This window comes from Punica granatum, chromosome 2, assembly GCF_007655135.1.
Source record: "Punica granatum isolate Tunisia-2019 chromosome 2, ASM765513v2, whole genome shotgun sequence".
Classification (NCBI taxonomy): domain Eukaryota; kingdom Viridiplantae; phylum Streptophyta; class Magnoliopsida; order Myrtales; family Lythraceae; genus Punica; species Punica granatum.
Genome location: NC_045128.1, coordinates 42,773,863 through 42,792,747, shown reverse-complemented (window position 1 = coordinate 42,792,747; position 18,885 = coordinate 42,773,863). Strand labels below are relative to the sequence as shown.

The 18,885-nt window shown below is 43.1% G+C and overlaps 4 protein-coding genes across 10 annotated transcripts; all 4 read left to right on the top strand.

The window, feature by feature from the left end:
- Nucleotides 1–328: 328 nt before the first annotated feature.
- On the top strand, nt 329–2,862 carry LOC116195014. 4 transcript variants are annotated; one of them, XR_004154563.1, is made up of 4 exons: nt 329–1,142; nt 1,231–1,300; nt 1,393–1,471; nt 2,171–2,250. XR_004154563.1 is itself a non-coding variant. In XM_031523966.1 (3 exons), exons 1-3 carry the CDS (start codon nt 447–449, stop codon nt 2,478–2,480), a joined length of 900 nt encoding a protein of 299 aa, XP_031379826.1. In that variant the 5' UTR covers nt 340–446; the 3' UTR covers nt 2,481–2,862. The 4 variants fall into 4 exon arrangements, 1 of the variants encoding a protein (XP_031379826.1); XR_004154564.1 differs by lacking the exon at nt 1,393–1,471 and having other exon boundaries at nt 330–1,142; nt 1,231–1,350; nt 2,171–2,225; XR_004154565.1 differs by lacking the exons at nt 1,393–1,471; nt 2,171–2,250 and adding an exon at nt 1,472–1,488 and having other exon boundaries at nt 330–1,142; nt 1,231–1,350.
- A 198-nt stretch (nt 2,863–3,060) lies between these two features.
- LOC116195013 (transcription termination factor MTERF8, chloroplastic) lies at nt 3,061–5,290 on the top strand. Its single transcript, XM_031523965.1, has 2 exons — nt 3,061–3,524; nt 3,619–5,290. The coding sequence occupies exons 1-2, from the start codon at nt 3,251–3,253 to the stop codon at nt 4,893–4,895; spliced, it is 1,551 nt and encodes a 516-aa protein (XP_031379825.1). The 5' UTR covers nt 3,061–3,250; the 3' UTR covers nt 4,896–5,290.
- A 1,389-nt stretch (nt 5,291–6,679) lies between these two features.
- LOC116195012 (subtilisin-like protease SBT3.9) lies at nt 6,680–11,112 on the top strand. Of its 3 annotated transcripts, none has more exons than XM_031523962.1 (10): nt 6,680–7,267; nt 7,362–7,453; nt 7,554–7,651; nt 7,731–7,886; nt 7,960–8,633; nt 8,995–9,074; nt 9,516–9,797; nt 9,865–9,979; nt 10,063–10,261; nt 10,354–11,112. In XM_031523962.1, the coding sequence occupies exons 1-10, from the start codon at nt 7,166–7,168 to the stop codon at nt 10,914–10,916; spliced, it is 2,361 nt and encodes a 786-aa protein (XP_031379822.1). In that variant the 5' UTR covers nt 6,680–7,165; the 3' UTR covers nt 10,917–11,112. The 3 variants fall into 3 exon arrangements, with proteins under 3 accessions (XP_031379822.1, XP_031379823.1, XP_031379824.1); XM_031523963.1 differs by having other exon boundaries at nt 6,681–7,267; nt 9,880–9,979; XM_031523964.1 differs by having other exon boundaries at nt 6,683–7,267; nt 9,516–9,764.
- Nucleotides 11,113–13,439: 2,327 nt separating this feature from the next.
- Nucleotides 13,440–16,917, top strand: LOC116197622 (two-component response regulator-like APRR5). 2 transcript variants are annotated; one of them, XM_031527800.1, is made up of 8 exons: nt 13,440–13,804; nt 14,444–14,605; nt 14,712–14,842; nt 14,932–15,087; nt 15,266–15,356; nt 15,442–15,769; nt 15,875–16,466; nt 16,564–16,917. In XM_031527800.1, the coding sequence occupies exons 1-8, from the start codon at nt 13,639–13,641 to the stop codon at nt 16,663–16,665; spliced, it is 1,728 nt and encodes a 575-aa protein (XP_031383660.1). In that variant the 5' UTR covers nt 13,440–13,638; the 3' UTR covers nt 16,666–16,917. The 2 variants fall into 2 exon arrangements, with proteins under 2 accessions (XP_031383660.1, XP_031383661.1); XM_031527801.1 differs by having other exon boundaries at nt 13,445–13,804; nt 15,269–15,356.
- Nucleotides 16,918–18,885: the final 1,968 nt, after the last annotated feature.

Sequence of the window (18,885 nt, the reverse complement as noted above, 5' to 3'; positions counted from 1 at the left end):
CTCTTAATTAATAGAATTATCGAAATATGAGTAAAAAGGAGAAGTGAAAGTTACACAATTCACACATTTTTTCAGCATAAGCTCGTATTGTCGGCGGCCTATGTTCGGTCAATAGTGGAAATAGGTCACGTTTTTTACCAGCCGCAAATTATGTTGGAACATTGGAACTGGAGCCACGTGTCAGACTTAAACGCGCGGTGGGTAAGCTCTCCTGCTGTATGATAATCCTGCAGTGAGCCCGGAGTTCATGAGCCCAAAGACAGAAGTCCGCATGGGGCCCACGCATTTCGTGACCGTGATCCGGGCTCACGACAGGATACTCTCGCAGCTTATCTGAATCTGAGCGACGAAACATCCCATAGACTCCTCACTTCATCTCTTCCTTCGACTCTCCCTGGCTCTGCCTCTCCCTACCAGATTCCGTCAATTCGTCGCCGGAGAAAGAAATGCTCTGCTCTGTTCCCGCCGGGAAGTCCGGCTCGAACTGGCTGGACCGCCTCCGATCCACCAAGGGCTTCCCGACGGGGCCCGATCACGACCTCGACCACTTCCTCTCCGCTCCCCAGAGTCCTAATCCCTCCATCTCCGAGCCCACGCAGCCGGTCCAGCGCCGGGCGGCGGGCCCGCCTATCTGCCCGGGTGAAGATCCTCGGAAGGAATGGTACGGCATTATGACGAACGTCCTGTCGGAGCTCTTTCACATGGGCAAACCCGACCCGCTCCCCGCGAAAAAGAGCTCCCGGAAACAGGTGAACCCTAGATTCTTCCCCAATTCAGCGGGAGGCGTTGATGATTCCCCTCGGAAGGACGAGAATGCCCTATCGTTCAATTCGGACAACAATTTGGTGGAGAGGGCGGCGGCTTTGGGTTGCCCGGATGAGGAAGAGGAGGAAGAGAAGGAGGAGCTGGTCGGGTACTCAAGGAGCGAGGTGACGGTGATCGACACGAGCTGCTCAGGGTGGAAGTTCGAGAAGTTGCTGTACAGGAAGAAGAATGTGTGGAAGGTTAGGGATAGGAAAGGGAAAGGGAGGAGCGGACTTGGGAGGAAGAAGAGAAGAGCGAGTGGGAGTGGTGGCGATGACATAGTCCATGGGAAGAAGAAACTGAAGCTCTCGGGTTCGTTGTTCCGTTCATCGAATGAAGTGAGTTTTTTTTTCCAATCATTTCGTCGATTCATTTGATTATGGCCCATCTGTTGATTAACCTTTACACCAATGTCCTCATCGCAAGTTTGCACATTTGATTCACTATGAAGCTGTGAACAAGTGAGTCTAGGAGCGAGTTATCTGCCAAAACTTTGGTAGGTAAATTGTGAACTGTAATTGGAAAACCCAGTCACCGATTCAGCAGGTTGTTATCCAATCTTTCGAATAATTTATTGCATTTGCTTAGGTTCAAGACTTCCAACTGGGCACTTACTAGTGTTGGTGGGAGTTGTGATGATTATCTGATGATCATGTTAGGTATGCAGGTAAGTTCCATGATCGAGTCACCTTCTAGTCCAGATTTATACTGGTACACAAGAACAAGCTTTTTCTGCAACTGTAATAGCTTACTTTTGTGCTTGCTAGACATGGCGCTTGCATTCTTATAGGAAGAGTTGTGTGTTGCTTTTGCACAATTCAAGGGTGTAGTAGGTACTAGGTTACTTTGTCAGATTTTATGGTTCCTTGGTACATGGTTCTCGTGCTATTAAAGAGTGCTGCGGCAGGCTTCATGCTCATGACCTTTTTATTTTTTATTTTTTGTTTTCTGGTCTGAATATTCCTTTGAAACATAAATTTTTCCAGATCATTATGCTAAAGAATCAGAATCGTCAAGTAATGTATATATCGCTGCAGCTCTTCTAGGCCTGTTCTGCTGAGTCCGCTATTAATTCTTGTTTCTTCTCGTGCATGATTTTCTCTTAAGTCATAAATGATTCACCAGGTTACCTGGGTCAATTATGCTCAGCAAGATGATATCTCCTATTGCTCTTTTTTTTTTTTTGTGTGCTCTATATATTTTACTGCTTGGTTATCTTGATTGAGTAATAAGTATCTGCAGTCATGCTAGAGTTCCATTGGAGTGATTCACTTCACCAAGATGGTTCCAATGTTTTGATTTTTATCTTTTCACGTGCAAAACAATCATGCTTTGGTGTTTACGATTCATTTCTTGATTTTTACAGGGACATGATGCTACGCAGAGTCCCAAAAGGGAAGTTTGCAAGAAGATTGCTGATAATCTCTGTCCAGGTCCTAAAATGAGGCAAGTATTAATGCCCAATTTTCATTCCCTATCCGAGCCTCAGGTCCTCTTTATTTAGTGCCTACGTAGGTTGTTGTCATGATTCCTGTTGTGGGTGGTCATGCAGATTCCCTAATTCCGGATCACCGATAAAGCTGAGAAATGGTAGCTCCTCGGTAGTCCTTATTAAAGGCATTCCGGCAGTCAAGAAAAAGAAGGCAAATGTATCGAAGAACCATATCAAGCAATAGCACTATGCCTTAGTAAAGCAGGGCATTGAATTCGGGTGAAGAATTATGAGGTGGAAGGAGCAAGGTGGGCTACCATTGTTGAAGCATGTGCCTGCAGCATTCTCAACAAGGGCAAGTCGAGGAAATGTAGTGGGAGAGATTTGGATGTTCAATTTATCAAAGTTGTTGTGAATATATATGATCATTGTTTTCACCCTAATGTGTTTTCACTATTGGGATTGGATTCTGCTTCTTTGATGTTTGGGAGGATGTTATGGTTGACCCAAAAGATTGGCTATATTGCTGGCAAAAAATGGAGCACTGAGGGCGGCGCCATTGAACTGATGTAATTTCTGATATTCAGTTCTACTACTACTACTACTACCCCTATTTCGGAATGTCATGATATGGTTGGGAGACTCCACACCTCAGTCGAGCAGATGCGAATACAGATCATTTTCAGTATCGCGAATGCAATGGAACCATATGCATTTTTTCTTTTTATTTTTTTAAATATCTTTAATTATAACTCACTTCTCGCTCTAGAAATTCGCCGTGAATGAGGTAATCTGGCAACACAAAGAAAAATGATCAAATAGAGGAGATCTCGAACGTTAGGCGACATATGATATGTCGATGTCAATGGCCACCTGTTATCTCTACTCCCTTCTTATATAGAACCTTAAAAAAAATTCGAAAGTATCCGACCATATGTATTTGAAGTTGGGACTTGGGTTTGTCTCCAAAGTGGTCCTCCCCGTATCTTCCGACCTGACTGGTGGTGCGCAGCTATGCCTACAAGCTGTGCCTCCCCTTCGCCTGCACCGTTCTCCTCTTACTCGTCCGTCCATCCCCCAACATCATCGCTCTACTCTCCATTGCCCTGGCCTTCATCCGGGACTTCGTCACCTTCCCGTGACCGCTTCTTTAATCTCTTGAAGTCATCCCCATTGCCAAGGCCTCAGCCGAGCCCTCTCGCCGCTCATCCGGGCTCTAGCCTCGCTAAGTCCTCCCCCGCCCGATGCAGTCGCTCTACCTCGCGCCCCGACCCTCAGGCCAACCCACGTGAGTCATTCTCCCCTCACAAGCATTTTGCCAAACAGTTCGCGATCATGAAGCTTAATTTATACTCCTATATTGCCTCCCCGTTTTCGTGCAGTTTCAGGTGTTTTCTTCACGTTCTTTCAGGAGCTCGGGCTAAGCGAGAAAGAGTCGGTGTTGCTTCTCAACCGGAATCAAGAACTGAGGCATGTGCATGTAGATTCGTTACGTGCCCGGGTTGAGTCCTTAAGATCACAGGGAATCAATGGACTTGATATTTCTTGCTTGGTTTCCAAGTCTCCCGATGTACTCACAGCAGATGAGACTGGTTCGCTGTTATGCGTCATGAGGGATGAATTGGAGGGGAAAATTAGTCCTGCCCAGCTCAAGAGGCTCTTGATTTCAACAGACCCCCGGTTCTTGGCAGGCTTCGAACAGAAAGTCAATCTGCTGTTTCAGTACGGAGTTCCTAAAGAAAAGGTTGTTCACATCCTCAACAATGTCAACCTAGCCAAGGCCTTCTGTCTCAAGTCGATTGGAGAAATTGACAGACTGATTGATTTTCTGAGCGACTATGGTGGAGTTGATCTAATCATAAGGCGCCCTTTGATTTTAAATTATCATTTAAATGAGCAACTAATCCCGAGAGTTGAATTTCTCTTGCGACTCAGTGGGGGAGACAGAGATACCACTGCCTGCGTGATCCGGAAACTCCCTGCAATTCTGAGTTACAGTGTAGAGCATGTGGAGGGCCATGTGGAGTTCTTCAGATCTTCTGCAGGACTAAATGATTCTGAGATCTTCAGGATCATGCTCGTGTTCCCGAACATGATTAGTGCAAGCAAGGACAGGAAGCTGCGCCCCAGGATCGATTTTCTCAAGCAGTGTGGCTTGAGTTCCATTGAGATATTTAAGCTCTTGATTAAAGCCCCGTTGCTTTTAGGTCTCTCTTTTGAGGATAACCTTGCATATAAGCTCGGGTTTTTGGTGAAGATCGGCTACAAATTCAGAACAAAGGAATTGGCAGTGGCAATGGGGGCAGTGACCCGAACAAGCTCCGAGAACCTTCAGAAGGTGGTCGGGCTTTTCCTTGGTTATGGGTTCTCTTGCTCAGATATTCTTGCTATGAGCAAGAAGCATCATCAGATACTGCAATATAACCCGAGTTCTCTGGAAGAGAAGGTTGAGTACTTAGTCGGGGAGATGGGCCGTGAAATTGAGGAGTTACTAACTTTCCCAGCATTTCTTGGCTACAGGCTCGATAGTCGGATTAAGCACCGATATGAGGCAAAGAAAGATATCAAAGGAGAACGGATGTCTCTCAACAAGCTTTTAAGTGTCTCAGTTGAGAGGTTTTCTGCGGGAACAGTGAAAAAGATAATGAAGAAATGCTGAAAACAGATTGACATTCGACTTGCAAGCTTAAGTTCATGGTATACTGTCCGCTAATCCGATGGATTGCAATTCCTAGGAGAGCTTGGTTTATCTTTGGATTCTAATCACTATCCGACGGCTCATGATTTGACTAATTCAGTTATGGTTCATTCAGTTAACTGAATGGCGAAACAGGAAAAGTTCATTACTCAAGTCTTGGATTTGGGCAAAGATGACTCCAACTCAAGAGTTTCAGCCATAAGTCTGAGATTGACCGAATCATGTCTCTTTTCAATTGTGAGTTTAATTAAATTCTTCTCCCGCAGAGATATTACATACATACATATATATATTTAAATATTCCCTACAAAGGCCTTCGAATTCTTCCTTCTTGCATGGAAATAGTTCTTATCATATATCTTATATGTAGTAAATATTATATAAAGGCGTTATCTTTCTGGTTTTCCCATCAAAAGACCGTGCTAATCACAGTGATGGATCGGTTCCATTTCTACAATAATTGCCGTGGAAAAAGTAGCGATGCACAGTAACAAAACTCGCTAACTTGTTTAAAGAAAATCTCAGATGTGAGGATTCTCCTGTCTGTGTCCGACTTAGATGTCCATAACGCTTTTCTAGAAGCATAAAAGGCATGCCATTTTCATGCTCTTAAAAGCCTCCTCGCAAAGCTTTCACTCACAGCACTTGGATTTTCACGAATAGTGTGTCTAAAACAAAAGAAGCACAGAGACACTCTCATAAGTCATAAAGCTTAGGGAAAAGTCAGATTAAAGAAGTCCCACCACAATGAGGACCATTGAACCTTATAAAATTGTTAGGAACAGGAAATTCGCCTTTCTCTTCAGGAATCGGGATCATTCTCGTGTTCCTGAACATGATTAGTGCAAGCAGGTGCGACCAGCGATTAATTTTCTCAAGCAGTGTGGCTTGGGTTCAACTGAGATATTCAAGCTCTTGGTTCAACTGAAATATTCAAGCTCACAGGAGAAGGGATGTCTCTGAACAAGCTGTTACGCGTCTCAGGTGAGAGGTTCTCTGCAGGAACAGCGAAAGAGATGGAGAATAAATGCTGATAGCAGATCGACATTTGAGTAGCAAGCTCAAGTTCATGATGCATGGTCCACTTATCACATATTTTGGAATTCATACTCAAAGAAAACCCCGTTTTCCTCTCAGAGAGCTCGGCGTAGCTTTGGATTCTATTTCCAATCTGACAGCTAACGATCGGCCCCATTAATTATGATTCATCTAGTTGAAGAATGGTGAAAGAGGACAAGGTCATCACTGAAGTGTTGGAATAGGGCAAAGATGACCCCAACTCAGAGTCTCATTTTAGGCCTGAGATTGACTGCATTACGTCTCTTTGCCAATTGGAAGTTTCGTTGATTCTCCATCTACAAATGTGTTTTTTTTTTTTAATTATTATTATTATTATTATTGCCTAAAAGTCTCTTAGTTGCAAACTTTCCAGCATCGAGTACCTGATTTTACAATGAATGTTGTGGACTTTCTTATCACAATTATTGATCGGTCCCATTTCTGCACTGATGCCATTGAACAGGTAGCAATACACGGTAATAGAACTTGTTGTCTTGGTCTAAAAGAATCTCATATAGACCTGGCCCATGTTTTAGAAGTTATTGTGTTTCTGTCTGGGTTGAAGTCCTGGGAGATATGAAAGGTGGTGGGGAGGGGACATCCAAAACAAGTTGCTCAAACTTAGTCCCTCGGCTCGGGTCCCTGATTCCCATCATTCGTTTCCAGAAGAAATTGTGTCACTTTCTCTTTCATGCCTCCTTATAAAGCTTTTAATCACAGCACCTTTTCTGTCATTATTTTCATCCCCATGATCTTCACGAGAGCAATAACTGTCTCTACCACTAAAATAGCCCAGCAACTCAATCAAAACAGCTGTGAGAGAAGTCAGATTGAAGAGTCCTCCCACTGTGGCTGCGAGGAGAAGAATGCAAAATTTTATATGTCTCGTCGCAAGACGTGTAGGCGGGTCGACTCATCAAGTTCTTGAAATAGTGTACACACAAGGAAAAGCACTTGCCATTAATTGAACTTTAAATAATCGTCTGGAGTCAGGATCACGATTTGGGAAAATGGACACATCACTTGACTGTCTGTTATGGAAAAGGCTTACTTTTTCATCTGCTGAGATATCTTTATGATATATACTAATATACATGCTTTTACCAGCGGGATTCAGGCAATGAGAAAGCAGGTGATTGTGAGAGGTATACTCTATCACAGACAGTGATACCATGAGGTCAGTTCCCTTCGAACCAAAGAAGTACACCCCCGCTTCAGTTTTCACGCTTGTTCTGCTCTTGATTCTCCATGAAGGAGCAGTTGCCAAAACCAAAGTAAGTTGTATCGATCGTGTCATAATCAGTTATAGTAGTGACCCATTTTGTTTCAAACTATCCCTTTGCTTCATTACTGAAAGGCAACCGGCAGGTTTATGTCGTTCACCTGGGAAGAAGGCAACACGAGGACCTAGACCTGTTAACTCGAACCCATCATGAATTGCTCACTTCAGTCCTGGGAAGGTATCATTTGAGGAAATGATCTTGTTTCGGTACATATATCGAGTTTCGAAAACTGCAGAGGATTTAGTTTCCTGTTATTCTTTCTTCAAATTTTCTGCAGTGACGAAGCATCGGAAGATTCAATGATTTACAGTTACAAACACGGGTTCTCCGGGTTTGCGGCGAAGCTGACGGAAACTCAGGCAAAAGTAATGTCAGGTAGGCTACAACCTGTGAGTCGTTTCTTTCTTTTTGAGTAAAAGCGATGAAGTTTCGCAGTACCATTGTGGTTTTGTAGAGTTGCCTGCTGTGGCCTCCGTCATCCCTAATTATCTTTATAAGCTCCAAACAACTAGAAGTTGGGACTACCTTGGATTCGCTTTGGATTTTCCCACCGATGTTCTTCATGAATCAACTCTGGCACATAATCTCACCATCGGTCTCTTTGATGGAGGTTTCCCTTCTCCTTCTTTTCTTCCTTGATAAGTTTTTCTCTTCGAAAATAACAGGCATAGCATTCTTATCAGGAATATGGCCCGAGTCAGAGGTTTTCAATGACAAAGGGCTGGGGCCTATCCCTTCTCGCTGGAAGGGTACTTGCGATCCGGGAGAGTTCTTTGATCCTGTGAGAGCATGCAACAGGAAACTAATAGGGGCGCGGCATTATGTTAAGGGGCTTGAAGCAGAATATGTGAAACCACTGAACACATCCGGGCATGGCGAATACTTGTCACCACGGGATGGCAGTGGACATGGGACCCACGCTTCCACCATTGCTGGGGGCTCCATCACTCCTGGTGCAAGTTTCCATGGCTTGGGATTCGGCACAGTGAGGGGTGGGGCCCCTAGTGCCCGACTAGCAATGTACAAAGTTTGTTGGAACGTTCTTGGGGGAGTTTGTGCAACCGCTGATGTTCTGAAAGCCTTTGATGATGCGATACAGGATGGGGTAGATGTAATATCGCTATCCCTCGCTCCAGAAATCCCGTCATTCTCCGATGTGGACAAACGTAGCCCCATCCTTTTTGGGTCTTTCCATGCTGTTCTCGAAGGGATTGTGGTTGTTTGTGCCGGTGGAAATGATGGTCCAAGTTCCCAAACGGTCCAGAATGCTGCTCCCTGGGTTATTACAGTTGCAGCTAGTAGCATGGATCGTTCATTTCCGACGACTATCTCACTTGGAAACAATCAAACTATAATGGTAATATTAACAACATACTTTTTGTCAAGTGAAGTTGTCCCTTTCTTCAATGACAAGGATAGCCTTTAACAGAACCCCATTAGTCCTTGTACTTCTTCACAAAATGGGTCCGTCCCACATCACAGTAAGCTTAGGCCTCTCCAGGAAGATGTGTGAGTCTCTTCAAGAATGGGCCACTTGTCTCGCTTCTTTATCCTCCCTGGACCATCTCGAAAGGTTCCAGATAATTTTCGGCTTGGCTTCAAACAACATTTTCTATCTGTAACCAGTATTCCTGAATAGGCGGCACTTGTTGGAAATTGTATCTGCCACGCCTGTGAGTAAATACCTTGTCCTTGATGATGAACGTATTCATATGCAGGGTCAAGGGCATTATACGGGAAAGGATGTGGGATTCCTCAGCCTGGTCTACCCAGAGGTCTCAGATCTCAATGAACCTCGGTAAAGATGCTTGCTACGATGAACTGTCCAGTGCTAGCTCTTTGCTTTCAGCTCCTTGACAGACAACCTTTTTTGTTTCCTGAAGAATTAGAGGTCACCCTATTAAAACTGGCTTATCGAATATATCTGCCCGTGGGAAGAATGCTGCGATTCTCCACCTTTTAATCCCTTACTAAACGTCGGAATAAATATGTATAGTGTAGGACTGCACTTAGAAAGATGTGTTTTTTCGACGAATCCATGAAACTTGTTCTTGTTTCTTAAAAAAAAAAAGAAAAGAAAAAGAAAAGAAAAACTCATCTAGAAACATGTATATCTAAGAGCGATACAGAAAAAAGAAAGGAACATTCCACAAAATTAAGCAAAGCTGACATAGTCTGGTCAGGGTAGTGTTGAACTTTTAATCGTGTATATCTTTATTGTTCTAATCTCTCTGGACAGCTACTGTTCATCTCTATCAGAAAGTGATGTCAGTTGGTTAGTTGGTAAAGTTGTGCTCTGCTTCACCTCGGAATCTGGTGTAGACGCGATAACGTATCCCGGTTCTTCTGTCAAAGAAGCTGGTGGTTTGGGGCTGATAGTTGCGAAGAGACCGACTGCTTCGTCATACTCATGTGGCAATAGCTTTCCATGCGTCCAAGTCAGCTACGAGTTTGGGTTTCAGATCCTCTCATATATCCGGTCGACCAGGTTCACTGACTACTTTTACTCATCGAAGTCAATGTACGTAACCCCATCTTTCTTCCCCCGCCTTTCCGTTCATAGAATGATGAAATGTGAGATTTTGTAGCGATCCATGCATTAGAATCAGCCCGTCTCAGACCAGAGTTGGGAAACCCTTGCCGGCGAACGTGGCTTACTTCTCATCCCGAGGACCCAATTCCATCGCCCCGGCAATTCTGAAGGTGATGAATTAATTTATGTTGCTACTAATAGACAGATAGCAGTTCCGGATGTTTTCTACCCAAGTTCGGTGTCGGTGTTGCTGCCTGACATAGCAGCCCCCGGTGTAAAAATATTAGCAGCAGTTCCTCCTGATGAGAAATCATCGACTACGAATACCAGTTTTAGATTTCTATCGGGAACCTCCATGGCAACTCCTCATATTTCCGGAATAGTTGCCCTCTTGAAATCTCTGCACCCGGAGTGGTCCCCTGCTGCCATCAAATCTGCAGTCATAACAACAGGTACAATACTTGATCGTTGTCAATTATCAGATACGTAACCTGGATGTATTTGAATCTGTGAAGCACCATATATTGGCATAAACTGATCGCAGCTCGGACTACTGGCCTATATGGAGAGCCATTATATGCGGAAGGAGACCCGATGAAGCTCGCCGATCCATTTGATTTTGGAGGAGGAATTGTGGACCCCAACAGAGCTGCAGATCCGGGTTTAGTGTACGACATGGGTGAGTCCGACTATATAGACTACCTCTGTGCTATGAGTTATAACGATTCATCCATCTCTCGGCTCCGAGGACATCGCACGTCTTGCCTTGGTTACCCCGGCTCCATTCTAGACATAAACCTTCCTTCCATATCCATCCCGCACCTGGAAGGTTCGGCAACTCTGAGGAGAACGGTTACTAATGTCGGTCCCATTAATTCCACGTATAATGCTGTTGTTCAGTCTCCTCCTGGGGTGACTACATCAGTAGAACCGGACACGCTGACCTTCAACGCCGAGATTAAGGAAATCTCATTCAGGTTGATGGTTTCCGCGGTCAGCCAAGTGTACACCGGATACGGTTTCGGAAGTCTGACTTGGACTGACGGGGTTCATTCTGTACGAAGCCCGATAGCTGTGCAAGTTGGGGGCGAGGAATTCTATGATTGATATTGGCTAAGATATTGATCATATGAATTTGTCAAATGAGAAATAAATACCTAAATTCTGAATTTCAATGTTAGGATGTGAATTTCAAAGGAACATGTATCGATCATTCCATTGAGTTCTTAAAGTCCTAAAACTATAGACTGGGCTCCTCTGGACACCTTCTCTCAATATAATAGTCAGTTCATATTTTTCAGTACGTGAAAAAAGAAAAGGGGGTAAATCACGTCAAATAATATAAGTTTTCACTTTTATCTCAATTTTGACATGAATTTTCACTTTTAACATAAAAAATTCTAATTTTTTTATTCGATCTCAAATCTGGCACGGCAGCTATCGGCCATTACGGATTCCGTCTAATTGCTTAGACGCGTCAAGTGAACCCATTCCCGCCAATGAAAATGAAACACGTGTACAACGATCTTTCTAAAATAAAATACAAACCCCATATTTTATGTTTTTACAAATTTTCCCTACTCTGCTCCCTCCACCGTCAATTATCTCTTTTCAGCAACTCTCTCTCTCCTCCCTCTTCCTTCTCCACTATCAGCCTCCCTCCACCGGCACAACTCCACCACCACGGTCTCTCCATCATCGTCAATGTCGGAATTCGAATCATGAAGCATGTCCAATGAGAATTTTAACAACAAAACATTTGCAGCTATCATCCTCGTCAAAAAACCATTACAACTAGCAATAAGTAAACAACTACAAACACAAACACAATTCACGAGCAGTGCCAAGATGGGGACAAAACCAATGAGATTTTGGGGGTCCTTGCACTTCCTGGAGGAAGGTTTAAGCGAAATAATAACAAATTCAGTAAACTAGGCTACGGCTGAGTGATATCCCCTGAAATACCCCTGTTCACTTTATGTCTTGGCCTCTTCTGCAGCAATGCGACACTTCTTGATTGTGATGGAGAGACGCCATCGGCGGCAAAAGGGAAGACATGGGACTGGGGCAACGCCATCAACGGCAAAATCGAAGACACCAACGTTGATGGCGATGGAGACACGGCGGTAGTGGAGTTGTGCCGGTGGAGAGGGGTTGACACGGGAGAAGGAAGAAGGAGGGGAGAGAGAGAAATAGTTGCACAAGAGACAATGGGCTGAGAAGGGAGTTGAGGAATATGGTAAATTTTTTTTTTAAAAAAATATGGGGTTATTTTTTAATTTTAGAAAGATAATAGTACGTGTGTCTGTTTTCATTGGCGGGAATGAGGTCCACTTGACGCCGTTACACTCCACGTAAACAATTAGATAGAATCCGTAACAGCTGAGGGACGGCGTGCCGGATTTGAAACCGAATCAAAAAGTTGAGATTTTTATGTCAAAAGTGAAAACTCGTACCAAAATTAAGATAAAAGTGAAAACTCGATTTTTTGGTGTAATTTATCAAAAAAATATATTATGAGGAACTTAACTCAACTCAACTTTGCATATATATATATATATATATATTATATAATTTGGCTATGATGATTGTATTATTAAATTATGAAAAAAAGTGTGAAAAAAATGAATAGTAGGGAGAAAATAATAATTGTATTGTTGAATTGTGAAAAAAATAATGAATAGTTGAGATAATTTAATATTAAAAAATAAATTGAATAGTTAGTTAAGATAAAAAAAGGGAAAAAAAGAAAAAAAGAGTAGTAATTGTGTTATTGAATTCATGATAAGTTAAAAAGAATTAAAATTATATTCTAAAATCAAATAAGGCATTAAAAGTATCATCAATTAAACCATTCTAAGCCCTCTTACTTTTTATTTTCTCTCCTCTATATCTTTTTCTTTTTTGCCTTTTTTGGTATAATATATAGATATGTGGATCGACGAGTGACAAGGGGAGTACAATAAAGTCCGGTAAACGCCAAAAAAGAAATGATTAAAATAAACGTTATTCGACGACTTCGAAGGAGAAGCCACAAATCAAGAGTTCACTGTCGGCCCGACACGTGTCACCGTCCTGTCCAATAATATCCTGCGGCTCCCGGCCTTTGCTGCTCGCAAAAATATCTCGTTCCTTTTTTAACAAAAACAATTATGTGTCAAAAAATGAATCTTATTTATACCACTTTTTTTCAAAATCAAAATCTAATTTTTAAATTATACATTTAAAATGCCGCGATCGAGTTGTAAAAATCCATTCCTGGAAATTTCAACCATGAATTATTATCCTTAAACTACACGCGCTGAGTTAATTATGACTTGTTAAACTTTCAGATGTTAGATGGGACGTCTAAGGGGGTACACCCCAAATAGAAGAAGACGCGTGTCGTCTCGCGCTGCACAATGGAGAACCACTGAATGAGGTCCATCTAAGCACGTTTTAAGGGAACCTAAAGAGAAGCGTACCAATCCGATGCCAGGAGGAGTCGTAAGTCGTTAAACCCACCACCGCCACTAACTCCTCCTCCATTCTTTTGTCCAGATGGACTGACAAGGATCGGGGCTGCTGACGTGGCACCTCAGGGCCAGTCGAATGGAGGGCCGAAGATATTTTGTGCAAAGTGGGGGGGGAAGATATTTCGGACCGTTAGATCAGAGTCAAGTGGCTCCGGTCTCGGCATAGGCACCGTCCGATTTTGGCCCCCGCCAAAACTGAGGCTGCAGGTTTTAGATATTTTTCCGATATTTTCTCCCCCATCCCCTCCCTCTCCGATACCAAAAGCATCTTATTCGTTGTCGAGCGAGCTCTGCCTTCAAGTCCACTCTGAGCAATGGAAGAGGAAGTTATGGTGAGCGGCGGCGTGGAGGAGGTGGCGCATGGGCCGGTGAAGTGGGAGAGGTTCATGCCGAGAATGGTCATGCGTGTGTTGCTGGTCGAACCTGACGATTCGACGCGGCAGGTCGTTGCTGCTCTGCTCCGGAAATGCGGTTACAGAGGTACAATCAGAACTTCTCCCCATTCCACAATTATCGACGCTACTATTAGCAATTCAGCTATTCCGGGAACTTTCTGAATCGGTGTCTCTACCGATGTCTAATTTCGGAAGTAGTGCGTGCGAGTTCATTGCTGTTAGAACAATGAAGATAGGGAAATGTAACGTTAGTTAACCGCTAGGATAGCACGTCGCGTTATGTGTAGTTTTAGAAAAGAAAACGATTCATTTATAGTCCTTCATATAGATCAAAGCCGCGCATTAATCGATCGCCGGGAGCATATATGGAATTTCCAGCATTCAAAAGTCTACTGATTTCGTATTTAAAACGAGGAACGATTGATAAATCTATCTATTTTCACATATCTTTGGCCAGAGAATCTTATGATATCTCGTACATGCTGGGGCGATTATGGGATGAGAGAATTTCGAGAAAGGGCCGTTCTCCTTTTTCATGAAGAAATATAGGATCGGTCATACATTGTGTTCAAAATTGTTACTTTTCGGACTTATTCAACCGTTTATGATCTCTTTCGATGTGATTTATCTAAGACTAACATGTTGTTCAGTTATCAGTCCTTGCATATTTAGTATTGCTAGTCTAATATCTGGATCTTTTCTCTCTGGCTTTCTCGATTAGCAGTTGTTGCTGTTTCTGACGGTTTGAAGGCTTGGGAATTGCTAAAAGGAACACCTCGCAATGTTGATCTCGTGTTGACAGAGGTGGAAATGCCATCAGTGTCGGGATTCTCTCTTCTTAGCCTTGCTACAGAGCATGACATTTGCAAAAATATACCAATTATAAGTATGTCTACAATCTTAGCACTTTGTATACAAGTCTATTGATCTGGTCTTATAAGTGTTAAATAATCGCGGAACGTAGTAAATATTTTTTTTTTCTCATTTTGCAGTGATGTCCACTCAGGATTCAATTGGTACTGTGTACAAATGCATGTTGAAAGGAGCTGCTGACTACCTTGTCAAGCCAATCCGGAGAAACGAATTGCACAATCTTTGGCAACATGTTTGGAGAAGACAAATTGTGAGGATCCACTTAAAACTCTCTTCTTGAACAACGCCAATATATGTGCCTATATTAAAATTTTAAATTACTAATATTTGTTGAATCAGCTCTCTATTGATGGACATTGGCCCCTGGATGGGAGTGCTGCACTGCAAAACGGGGAACCAGCAGCTGAAAAGGATGCTGTCAGTAATCAAAAACACGATGGCATGACCTTTACCCAAAGAGATGAGGATTTCGTCGAGAAAGGAAGTGATGTTCAGGTTAGTCCCTAGCTATACATTGAAACTGAGAGATCACCTCCGAGGCTCCTGGTTATGTGAAGAGATGCTTTACATAACATTAGTATGACTTGCAATGTCGGTGTCTAAGTAGTTTATTTTTCTGAGATTACCGGAGAAGATGTTTTTATTTGGCGTGATTCCTTGTTGCTTTCCCCAGCAGAGTTCATGCATGGGGTCGGATCTGGAACCAGAGAGTGCCCATGAAGAGCAGCCACTGAAGTGGTTATTCATGCCAAAAAATTCGAGTGGTATGTTACACATGGCAATATGGATTGATGATTTCTTAGTTTGGAAGGTGGAATCTGACATCAAATAATTTTTTTTCAAAACTAGGATTGGCTTTGAGTTCCTGCAAACTCGGTCTCACTTTGTCTCCGAGCAAGGAAGTCGATCAGAGAAATGAACAAGTTGCTACCGAGGGTTCTGGTGATAATCAGTTACCAGTGGACTCTGATAAGGAAGCCATTGACCTGATTGGGGCATTTGATAACAGTGCACGACATAATCGCACAGATGACTCATTACACCATTTTTCGAGAGATCACGATTTATCGACAAAGCTCAATCTTTCCCTGGAAAGATCTGATCCTCATGACTTTGACAATTCAGGAACTGAAGAAAGACATTCCCTGAAGCAATCCAATGCCTCAGCCTTTTCACGGCAAGTTCATCTTCCACTGTCAGATTTTAGTTGCAAGAATGACATTATAAATATATGCAAATTAGATAGCTCAGTTGTCTGATCAATTGGAAATCTTAATTGCAGGTATATAAACAATTCTAGTTCTGAGACTCCTAGTCCTATTCTGAGCACCCCAAAGAGTATCTTATCTTTCCCGACTTCTTGGCCAAAGCAAACTGAACATCTTCTGCCTCATCAGAGACCATATCCTGCCTGTGTCCCAGTGAAAGTTTTGAGGTCCAACAGCCCGAGCACTGATTTAACACTACCAAATCCTAGCACAGATTCTCAGCAAGATCCATCCTTGCAAGTGAACTCTTCCGGTCATTCTGTTAGAGAAATTAATGATCTTGAACATTCAAATACTCATCTGAATGATCAGAATACCTACAATGGGCAAATAAATGAGCCTAAATTCGATGCTTTTGAGGACCGGAGATGTTGCTCCTTGTCCAGTGACAGAAGTGCTGCTAGCAGTTCTGCAAATGAATCTTCTTTAAGTAGACTTAATAGCATGGACATAGGAAATGTTACTGTAAGTGGCGCCAAACTCAATCAGAGCAAGGACGAAGGTGGCAGCTTTGCTCTCAATGGAATATCTCAACAAGCTCTTCAACGAGAAGCAGCTGTTACGAAGTTCCGCCTGAAGAGGAAATTTCGGTGCTTTGAGAAGAAGGTAACAGCTTCAAGTTAGTTCATTTTTATTTATTTCTATCTCATCAATTATTCAGTCCCTTCAGAAGCAAACACGATAATGTTCTTTCCCTTCTCAGGTTCGGTACGAAAGCAGGAAAAAGCTCGCAGAGCAGCGGCCTCGTGTGAAGGGGCAATTCGTTCGGCAAGCAACTGTTGACATGTGCATCGATAGAAGCTGATCATCAACCAAAATAGGGTGCAGGATCCTTAAAAGTGTTAGGCGAGATCGAACCATCAGCAATTCATTGTAATATAACCAAGGGAGGTTCACTTTGGGGGCATAGCTAGCACATAATCATGTATTTATGTATTGTAAATCAATTAGATTATGTTAAGGGTGGAATATTCTAGTATTCTAGAATATTGCATATCTCCCTAATTAGGCATCTATGTATCAATATGTAAAATATCTTCCTTGATTTTCTCTCTGATATTTTTTTTTCCTTTTCTCTCTATTGCTCTCTTGTATAAACGTCTGCCTTGTACGTTGATCAAATAAGAGAAGACATACAGAATTACTTGCGAGAGATTATTTCTTCAGATGGTATCAGAGCATTGACGATTCTGAGGGTGAAAGAGGAGTTGGAGTGCTGCTGCCATGGACGGAGGGAAATTGAAAGGGGATGGTGCATCGGGTGAGAAGGGAAAGATCATCGATCCATCCTCGCCGTTATATTTGAGCCCATCTGACAATCCTGGGGCTCTCCTGGTGACGTGCAAACTAACCGGGAGCAATTACTCGACGTGGTCAAGAGCCATGATGAATTCCTTGAGTGCGAAAAACAAAGTTGGGTTTGTGGATGGAACCATAACCCAACCGGAGGTGACATCGGAGAATTATGGAGCTTGGCGAGCATGCAACGCCATGGTGATTGGATGGGTGTTTAACTCGTTGGATTTGAGCTTGCAAGCGAGTGTCGCTTATGCACAAAATGCTCGGGTGATGTGGGAGGATCTGAGACAACGTTTTTCGCAGGGAAATGCGACCAGAGTTCAGCAAATTAAGGCAAAATTGAGCAACTTGAGACAGGAGGGGCTGACAGTGGCCAAGTATTATACGGAGCTGAAAGTACTATGGGATGAGCTCGACGACTATTCGGTCATCCCGAGATGCACATGCGCGGCAGCAGCAGAATATGCAAAGGAGAAAGAAGTAGAGAAGATACATCAGTTTCTCATGGGTCTCAATTCAGAGACTTATGGCACGGTTCGATCGCAAATTTTGACATATGATCCGCTGCCTTCCATTAACAGAGTCTATAACATGGTTATTATGGAAGAGATGCAAAAAGGAGTAGCTCGAGGGCGAGAAGAAACTGGAGATGCGGTAGCCTTCATTGCAGGCAATTCAGGAAGAAACTTCTATCGTTCAAGCTGTAGTTTATGCGGCAAGGTAGGTCATGATCGATCTAATTGCTATCAGCGGCTGAATTGCACGCATTGTGGAAAGACAGGCCATGAGAAATCTGACTGCTTCCAACTCATTGGCTATCCCCAAGATTGGGAGCAAAGGAAGAAGAGTGTGCGCAAGGATGTTTTTGGCTCGACAAATAATAAGCACAAGCAAGGACGTTTTGAAGGGGCAGGAGGTAAGAAATCTGTAGCAGGAACACCCACACAAGGCCAACACCGAACAGCCTTTGTAGCACATAATGGTGCTTCCGAGTCTAGGCAAACAGGGGGAGCAACAAGCTTAACAGAGGAACAAGTTCAACAACTACTTTCTCTGCTCGCAACCACAGAGAATCGTGACCAGCTTTGAGGTATGTATTCTAAACTTTATGGGAGAGAAACCAACTGGATATTGGACACTGGAGCATCATTGCATTTGACGGGGAGTTTAGACAATTTGATTGATCCTGTGCCCATAAGGAATTCTTACCCGATTTGGGTGCCGGATGGGAGGTCTGTACTTGCCAAAATGGTTGGCGATGTTCGGCTTGGTCCTAACTTTATACTAAAAAATGTGTTCTATGTGCCAGAATTCACATGTAATTTAATATCGGTTGGGAAGCTAACTAGAGATTTAAATTGCTCAGTGATGTTTTTCTCGGATTTTTGCGTGATTCAGGACCTAGCCGTGAGGAGGCCGATTGGAGTGGCTAGATTGCGCGGGGGGTTGTATTGCTTCGGGTGCATCACGTCATTCTCAGCCTTTGTAGCAAAGGGATTGGAGAATCAAGAAAGGTGGCATAGAAGATTGGGGCACCCGTCGTATAATGTTTTATCTTTAGTTCCTGCTTTTGGAATAACTGAGGTCGAGAATAAAACTTGTGACATTTGTTTCCGGGCGAAACAGACTCGCTTCCCTTTTCCACCTAGTATAAATAAATCAGAGAATATTTTCGATTTGATACATTGCGACATTTGGGGTCCATATCACACTGCTTCCTTATCTG